Source organism: Myotis myotis, unplaced genomic scaffold (assembly GCF_014108235.1).
Source record: "Myotis myotis isolate mMyoMyo1 unplaced genomic scaffold, mMyoMyo1.p scaffold_m19_p_10, whole genome shotgun sequence".
Lineage (NCBI taxonomy): Eukaryota > Metazoa > Chordata > Mammalia > Chiroptera > Vespertilionidae > Myotis > Myotis myotis.
In genome coordinates, this window is record NW_023416314.1 from 42,804,991 (window position 1) to 42,813,737 (window position 8,747).

Genomic DNA, 8,747 nt, shown 5'->3' on the forward strand with positions numbered 1-8,747 from the left:
AAAAATTTGTTATAAAAATATAGTTGGCATGAAATATTACGTTACTTTCAGGTGTAAAAGATAGTGATTCAACATTTATATACTTTATAATGTGATCACCACACTAAATTTAGTTAATTTTTGTGAAGAAAAGAAAAACACAAACAAACAGATGGAGTAGGACATGAACCATTCTTCTAAAAGCACAAAGCATGTTCAAAAGATGAAATTCAACCAAATGCAAATTATCTCAGGGCCTAGTTTAAAACAACCCTGAACATCTTTTGTATGAACTCAGTACAAGTTATGATATGCATTTCATGTATTTGTCGTAATTGATATCTTATCCTGTGGTTAAAGACAAGATTCAAACTTCTCAGCTGCATCTTTTTGTGTTTTTTTTTCCCCCAAAGCTAACTGCTTATGATTAAGAAAAAGGCACTCATGTCAATATCTGTGCCCCATCTTAGGGCCATGTGGTTCTTCCCCCAGACTATTCTCTCTCCATTGGAAGCTACAGAACCACGCAGAGTCAACTCTAATAGAGTGTGATCAATGCTTTCATGGCAGAAATGGACAATGTTACTAAAAGAGAGTCATCAATTCTATTTGAGTGGCTAAGATTTTAGGAATAAAGGTAGTTTTTGATGGTGTGACAATCTTGAAGAAGTTCCCCCCAAAATCCGGCTATCTCATTGTGTGAGAGATCATTTTACACAACTGGATTTCTACTCCTCAGAAATCAAGTTCAATGACTCTCATTCTCATCTTTCATAGACTACAGTGAGTTACACCTTACGTGGTGCTGGCTACGAAGACCATGGAAGATTACTTATTTTACAATGCTAGTGATGCATGAAGGCCGAGGTGAGTGGATAAATTATGCTTCCATTCTGTACCAAGAATATGCCTGAATAAGATCCACTCCTACTCTTCTGCAACTATTCTGCATATCACAGGAGCCAAAGTAGTTCTTGAAGGATATCCCAATCTCCAGTCAGTGGACTTCCAGACAGGTTCAGCTGTTGGGAAGCATTGGCAGACAGAGGATATGTCACTCTCTCCACTTTCCCACCTAAAGCAGGGTCTCTGGCATGGTTTGCATCTCATCCATGGTCCCAGCTTCTACTGGCTGAGATCACCTTGGATCCAGCTCCAGCAACACAACCTTTGGCTCTCCAGCCTAGAGGTGGTGGTGGCTTTCTGCTGTTGCAAATCTCTATTAGCATCTGATTATCAGTTTTTTAGCTCTTTTGATATCCTGTAAAGAATTCCCAGGATTAAGTTCGTTGTTTCATTGTGTTGGTTATTATATTATCTTCTCTGGGTCTCAATCCCACCTTTTATATTATTAATTGTGATACTGGGGCTGGGCCTCTGAAAACTGTATTTCTCCGTTGCCAAAGACCTCCAACAATCTGCAAAGAGGGCAGAGTAGCAGGAGGCTCTAGGAAGCCAAGGCAGGAAGGAGGACTTGCTTTCTGTTGCTGTCAGTGTTACCCAGTAAAACTTCTTCACCCAACAACCAGTGGTTAATTCCAGTGGCATCAATTGGGTCCAGCTTTTCAACACTCCAGGAAACAGTCTTCCCATGATCTCCTAAAGACCGTAGGACAAGCCAGAGAAATCCTCAAGTCCTCCCATCTCAGAGGTGTAAGTCTCACTCATTCACAGCCTACTGTATTTTATAAGGTCTGTAATGGGGAAATATCAAGGACCCAGAGTCTTACAACAAAGCTCAAGTGATTAGGGAAGGATTACATAGCAAAGGAAGCTCATAATGAATATTAAACCAGGATTCACCAGAAAGAGTGTGTTTTTTTAATCAATTTCTTCGATTATAGTTTACATGTAATATTATTTTGTATTAATTTTATATGTACAACTTAGTGGTTAGACAATCATACTTTACACAATGTTTTCATCATTTCAAGTACCTACCTGCTACCATATATAGTTATTACAATATTATTGACTATATTCCCTATGCTATACTTTACATCCCCCTCTCCCCCAGTGACTAGTATTTTGTTACTTCCCATTGTTAATTCTTTCACCTTTTTCACCTAGTTCCCCACCACTTTCCCTTCTGGCAACCATCAGTCTGTTCTCTCTCTGTATTAATGAGTCTGTTTCTATTTTGTTTGTCTATTCTGTCCTTTAGATTCTACATACAAGTGAAATCATAAGAAAGAGTTTTAAAAGGCATAATTCTCCACACACAAAAATGATGTAGACGAAATCACAGAAGCACAAAGTCATGAAATAGAGTGTTTGTTTGAGAATCTGCAGGAGGTCCAGAAAGACAAGAATAAATATTGTGAGGCTTGGAGCAAAGAAAGACCATTGGAAAGGAAAATCAAAGGTTTTATACATATTCAGCAGCTGCAAATCTTGAAAAAGGAATGGTTTGAGAACAGAGAACAGGCAAATCCCAAACTGCATAATTGCCCCTCAGGAAAAAATGGCCTCTTGAGAAGAGAAATGCCAATCTGCTAGGAGTTTGGGTTATACTTGTACATGGAACACAAATTTAAAGTCGATTCTTCGTATTTCACAATGGCTAATACATGAAGACAATGGATGCTGTAGTCTTAATGGGCAACCACTAGGAAATTTTCAATAAGTTTTTAGAGAACCAGATGGCTGACTTGTAAACTCCTCCTCCAAATTCAGTAGTTCTCAACCGGGAGTGCTTTTGTCCCTCAGGGGACATTTGGTAATGTCTGGAGGCATTTTTGGTTTTTGGTTGTCATAACTGGGGTGGAGCACCTACTAGGTAAAGACCAGGGGTGTTGGTAAATATCCTATAATGCACAGAACATCACATCACAACTAAAGATCATTTAGCCCAAAATGTTAATCGTGCTGAGATTGTGAAATTCTGCCTTTTTAAATGTTCAACTGAATTATGAATTAGAGAATTTAAATAAAGATCTCTAAAGAGAGCCCTTTGAAAGAACTAAGTCGCCCACCCCACACTCAAGAGAAAGGGAAGGGTGGTACATTTCACTTTACCTTGAGTCAGGAGAGAGGGACCTTAAGAATTCTACTCAGAAAACATATGTCCCTGAAATTTGGGGAGAGTCACAACAGACTCTTGCCTGGAAATCTAAATGGAGAGATAAAAGTTTCCTTGCTGTTCTGATGGCAGGAGTGGATGGGAGACTGTTGCTGTTTTGGTTAGGGCATTGATTGCAGTAGAGGAAGGCTGACCATTTCTGGATGGGCTACATGCTAGAAAGACATGACATGGTGTTGTCTTCGAGCCTGTCCTGAAGAATGCATGAATCTATAAGGAGGATCTGGGTTTTGGATGGAGTCATAAGCAACCATACAGATTCAAGATTTTTTTTAAAGTTTAAATCATGTGGAGAAGTAAACTATGGGGAGATGTTTCTTTGAATGATCTCTGAAAATTCTCAATGCAAGAGTCAGCTTTAAAGAGTTAACATACCTGGTAAACATGATAGCAGCTCACTGAAGCACTAATGAATTATGAAGCTTTCACTTCCCCTTCTCCTTCCTCCATGGAGAGCTCAGAAACCGTGGTTAGCAAGTGAAGGATGGGAGAACAGCAAAGGCTATAAATATGGACACTGGAAAGTTTAACTTACAACCTGAGTTTGGGTATTCTAATTGCTTACCAGAGGATGTTTTATTATCTGAATGTGATTAGAAATCTCAGGGAGCTCAATTTTCAAACAGGAGTAAATAAATAACTAGCCTTATTCAATACATGTAAAAGGAAAAGAAAAGTAAAAATATTTATTTTATGATTATATCTTATTTGTGAGCTTGGTCAAAATATTAAATAACCCTGGAATCTCTCATTATAGTGGCTGGACATCCATCACCAGATGGTGTCTTGCATTGGGTATTGAAGTGGCCTGGCAAATTGCTGAGTTATTTGTCAGCTAAAAGAGCGCATGCTTTATTCTCATAAGTCATTAAGGGCCTCAAGAGACTAAAACCTTCCTGATGCATTTTCAGACACATCAGCATCAGTCCTCTCTCTCCAGAGGCTTACAGTGCGATATAAAAGTGGCAGGCATGGATTCATCTAGAGACAGGGAGAAGGATGGGCTGTTCTGTGGTATCTCTCATCTGACTTTCTCTTGGTGAGTCCTGAAACCCTGCCACAGTGAGCTAGCTGACTCTCCTGAAGTCTGGTCCAAGAAAGGGTTAAATTGGGACAAGGGTAGGAAGGATGAGGGAGAGACTTGGTGGGGGTTATTTCATAGCAGCATCTTAGAGTGATCAGAGCAGGTGGAAAGGTCCTTTGTCTTGGGGTTCTTGTTTGCAAATTGCCACTAGCTGATTTTGTAACTATTTATCTGGCTAGCTCACTTTCCAGAGTCAATTACTTGGGATCAGAGTTTCTATGATTTATTAACATTGTTGCAAGATCAGGGAGGTTAAGAAATCCAGGAGGAAAGTGGTCACAATCTATTATTCTATGATTCAAACTAACAGCTTAGCCAGGACATGAGGTCAAACTGCTCTTGCCTTATAAATTTTGAGATAAAATATGCACAAGTCTCCCAGGAAATTAAAAGAGTAGAATATATCAGCTAGCCGTAAACTTTACATGAACCATAAGAACCTAAGCGTTTCTTTTACTGTGGTCTTTAGAGGAGCCTCTCTCTATACCCCTCCAATCCCATGACTACCTTATTTTGCCTTCTTCCAGCATCCTTTGCAAATCTTCTTAGGCATGCTTTGCTTGACCAAATATTAAAAACTGAAATAAAACACCAGATACATAAAGGTTCTTAGAATATGTTCGTAAAGAAAAACAATTGCCTATAAACAAGAGGCCTCTGAAAGGTGAATCAATTTTCCCAAGCTCATCCACCAGAGCCTGTCGGAGCCAGGGTTAAATCTCAAGCCTCTGGATCCCCAGTCCGGGGCTCGTGCCCCTAAATCACTCTGGTTCCCATGTGACTTCAGTTAAAGGAAAGATTAGGGATTCCAATATATAATCAGTATATTCCAGCTTTGGGAACAATTATTTTTTGTGTCATTTTATCCACATTTATCTGACTTTAGCATTCCCTTTGTTCAAGGGCACCTAAGATATCTCCATTCAAAAATGTGTACTTGTATTTTCTTTTTCAACTTCTCCAACACCTTAATGATGTCTCAAAGATCTCAGCAAGATATCAGAAAATCTTACAGTTCTTTTTTAAATTGAGATTTTTATCACCGACTTGCCATATACCAAGAGGCAAGCTCACTTCAGTGTCTACACCTAGCAAGGATTAAATGAGTGACTGGCTGCAAAGGTCGTTGCAGAGTGTCTAGGAAATAGCATGTTCTCAGTATGTATTTTTTTTTTCTCACTGTGTTTTTTTTCTTCATATGAACCCAAACAAACAAGAAGGTTATTGGTCCAGGTAGCATTTTTGCCATAAATTCTAAAACTTAGGTTTTTATAGCCAGAATGACTCTGGCCTTGCTCTTCACAGGACCCTCCCTGCTTTTATTGAAGCTTACTTCCTTCTCCCTTCTCTTTATATTCCCTTTATTTACATTAGCTCAGTTCTCTTCTTTTTTCTCTGACCACACTATGAGACTCTGTATAAAAAAAAAATGGGAATTGTAGCCAGGTGGGAGAGACAAGAAACAAACAAGGTCAGTCAGTCCTGGCTCCTAAGGAATCGATTCTGGACGGGAGAGAGGCATGCACAGACTGAGCCCCAGGCCCAGAGGAGATGCACTCCATCACACAGAGAAGGGGCCACTGACTTTCTGGGGCTCACAGGGAAAATCCAGAAAGGTGTCCTGGAGGGCTAGCGCTGCATCACATGGCATCTCTGTGGCCTTCAGATGCCAAGGGCTCCCAGGTCCCCCTCCTCCTCCAGCTCCAGCGAAAGGAATCTGAGATCATGCTGTGGCCTTGCATTGTTAGAGGTGGGAGAGGAAAGAGAAGGGGGAGATAGTGGTATGTATTTCTGGGACTCCTCTTCCAAAAGGGGGTGCCTCACAAGCCTGAAGCATGTCTGCCAGGTGAAAATCCTCTAGCCGCTCTATTGTCATCTATAATGAGGAAATGAACATGAAAGGGGTTCAAAAACATTCGAGTGAGGGAAGAATAAAATATATAATCACCTCCAAAGGGAAATGGTTGTGAGTTAGCCTCTAGGAATTGAGTATGTAATATGTATAAGAAAAACTGTGAGTAAAGGCAATATACGATGGGGGAAAAGTGCCTAAATGTGGATGAGTGACTTCACAACAGTGGCAAGTGAAGTCTACAAATACGCAGTTGGAAGTGTTGTGTGAGTGCATGAACCTATGTGTAACCTGAGTGTTATGCATACATAAATGCTACGTATATGTCAGTGTGGAATGAGCAGGGATAGGGCGTGTGCATGTCCAAGAGTATATAGGTCAGGAGGCAGTGTGTGTACATATTTGTATAATGAGAGTAAGATGGCAAGAGATAGAAAGCTGTCAGCAAGTGTTGTAAGAGTATGAACGGGATCCTGTATAAGGCTGGTGTGGAGGGTCATGAGTGTGTCTATGTGAATAATGAACATTTTGAGAGCATATGACTGTGAAAGTCTGTATCTGGAACAATGCCCTTCCATAGGCTGCATGCTAGTGTACCTATAGAATATTGAGGGAAGAATTCACATGTTTTTAAAAAAGATGGACAGCTTTGTGCCTTTGCAGAAACATATGGTTTCTTGGTTGCTGTTTTTGCAGCAACTCTGACAATGAAAAGCTGATGTCCAAGGGCAATCATTTCCTCCACATTCCACTGCCCCTCCCCCTCCCTCTTCCACTCCCTTGGTGACACACATAACTCAAACTAACTCTGGGAGATGCTCTCATTAATCAGTGACACATCTGAATTAAACAACATTTTCAAGAATATATTTAAATAAATACTTCCAAGAGCTAGTGATAATTCAAATTCCTGGTGTCGTTTTAACAACTCTCTATGAATTATAGCTAAAACATTCCCATTCAATTATGCTTATAAGACGTTACACTTGTGAAAAGTACAGTTGAAATATTTTCCTTATAGCTAATTAGTATTTTTGAAGTATTTTTCAAATGTCTTTCTTCTTCCATTCAACAGAGGGAAATAGTAGCCCAGCCGGTGTGGCCAGATGAGCCTAAAATGTAAAGAAAGGATGTTTGCCTGCATTTTCCCCAAAACAGTGATTTCATGAACGTATCCATTTCCAACTGAGAAGACATCATCTGCTGTGTCTCTCACTCCTTGGTTTCCTCTCTTCCAGTAAGTGCAACTCTCAGAAATCTCCAGATCAGAAGGTCTCACCTGAAAAGTGTCCTGTTTCCTCCTGCATGGGATTATTCAATGTCACTCATCCTGCTTCCTTCCTCCTGACTGGCATCCCTGGTCTGGAGAGCTCTCACTCCTGGCTAGCTGGGCCCCTCTGTGTGATGTATGCTGTGGCCCTTGGGGGCAACACAGTGATCCTGCAGGCTGTGCAAGGGGAGCCCAGCCTCCACAAGCCCATGTACTACCTCCTGTCCATGCTGTCCTTCAGTGATGTGGCCATGTCCATGGCCACACTGCCTACTGTGCTCAGAACCTTCTGCCTCAATGCCCGAAACATTGCTTTTGATGCCTGCCTAATCCAGATGTTTCTCATTCATTCCTTCTCCATGATGGAGTCAGGTATTCTCCTGGCCATGAGCTTTGACCGCTATGTGGCCATTTGTGATCCCTTGCATTATGCCACTGTGCTCACCAATGGAGTCATTGTTGGAATGGGTGTAGCTGTAACTGCTCGGAGCTTCATTACCCTCTTCCCTCTTCCCTTCCTTATCATGAGGCTGCCTATTTGCAGGTCCAATGTTCTTTCCCACTCCTACTGCCTGCACCCAGACATGATGAAGCTGGCCTGTGCTGATATCACTATCAACAGCATCTATGGACTCTTTGTTCTTGTATCTACCTTTGGCATGGATCTGTTTTCCATATTCCTCTCCTATGTGCTCATTCTGCGCTCTGTCATGGCCATTGCTTCCCACGAGGAACGCCTCAAAGCTCTCAACACATGTGTGTCCCATATCCTGGCTGTACTTGCATTTTATGTGCCAATGATTGGAGTCTCCACAGTGCATCGCTTTGGGAAGCATGTCCCACGCTACATACATGTCCTCATGTCCAATGTCTATCTTTTTGTACCTCCTGTGCTCAATCCTCTCATTTATAGCGCCAAGACAAAGGAGATCCGCAGAGCCATTGTCCGCATGTTTCGCCGCATCAAAATGTGACTTTCACATATGGCTTTCAAATATGATGTTTATTGTATCATAATGATCATTGGTATCATCATGATCATTGTCATCATCATTGTGTGTCATCATCAAGAATAAATAGATATGTGTCCTGGAGAAAAAGTAAAAGATCAGAAAATAGAATTTCAAAACTTGTAACACATGACAAATAACAGTACTTCAGCAAGCATGGATGGCATTATTAGAAAGATAAATATTAGAAGCAATTGAGAGATTTGACAAAGTTTTATCGAGGAAAATTAATCCAAACTAAGAATAATTTTCTACATAATAAATAATACTAATTTATACATTAAGCCTTTAAAATGCCAGGTTCTCTTCCAAATTATTTTTTGTGCATTAATTCACTTATTCTTTATAATAGTCCTATGAGGTACAGAGAATTAAGTAAACTGTTCAGAGAAACACAGATAATATGCCATTCAGAGGAGATTCAATGCTAGTCTGGCTCCAGTATTTGTAAGCATTATAAATACTGCCTC

General features: G+C 40.5%; 1 protein-coding gene across 1 annotated transcript; it reads left to right on the forward strand.

Annotated features, from left to right (window-relative positions):
• Window positions 1-7,302: 7,302 nt before the first annotated feature.
• On the forward strand, window positions 7,303-8,241 carry LOC118663115 (olfactory receptor 51I2). The gene has a single exon (XM_036322495.1). The coding sequence runs from the start codon at window positions 7,303-7,305 to the stop codon at window positions 8,239-8,241; it is 939 nt and encodes a 312-aa protein (XP_036178388.1).
• Window positions 8,242-8,747: the final 506 nt, after the last annotated feature.

Bases quoted from the DNA above. Each gene is read 5' to 3' on its own strand.
- LOC118663115 (XM_036322495.1), top strand. From the start codon at position 7,303: ATGGGATTATTCAATGTCACTCATCCTGCTTCCTTCCTCCTGACTGGC.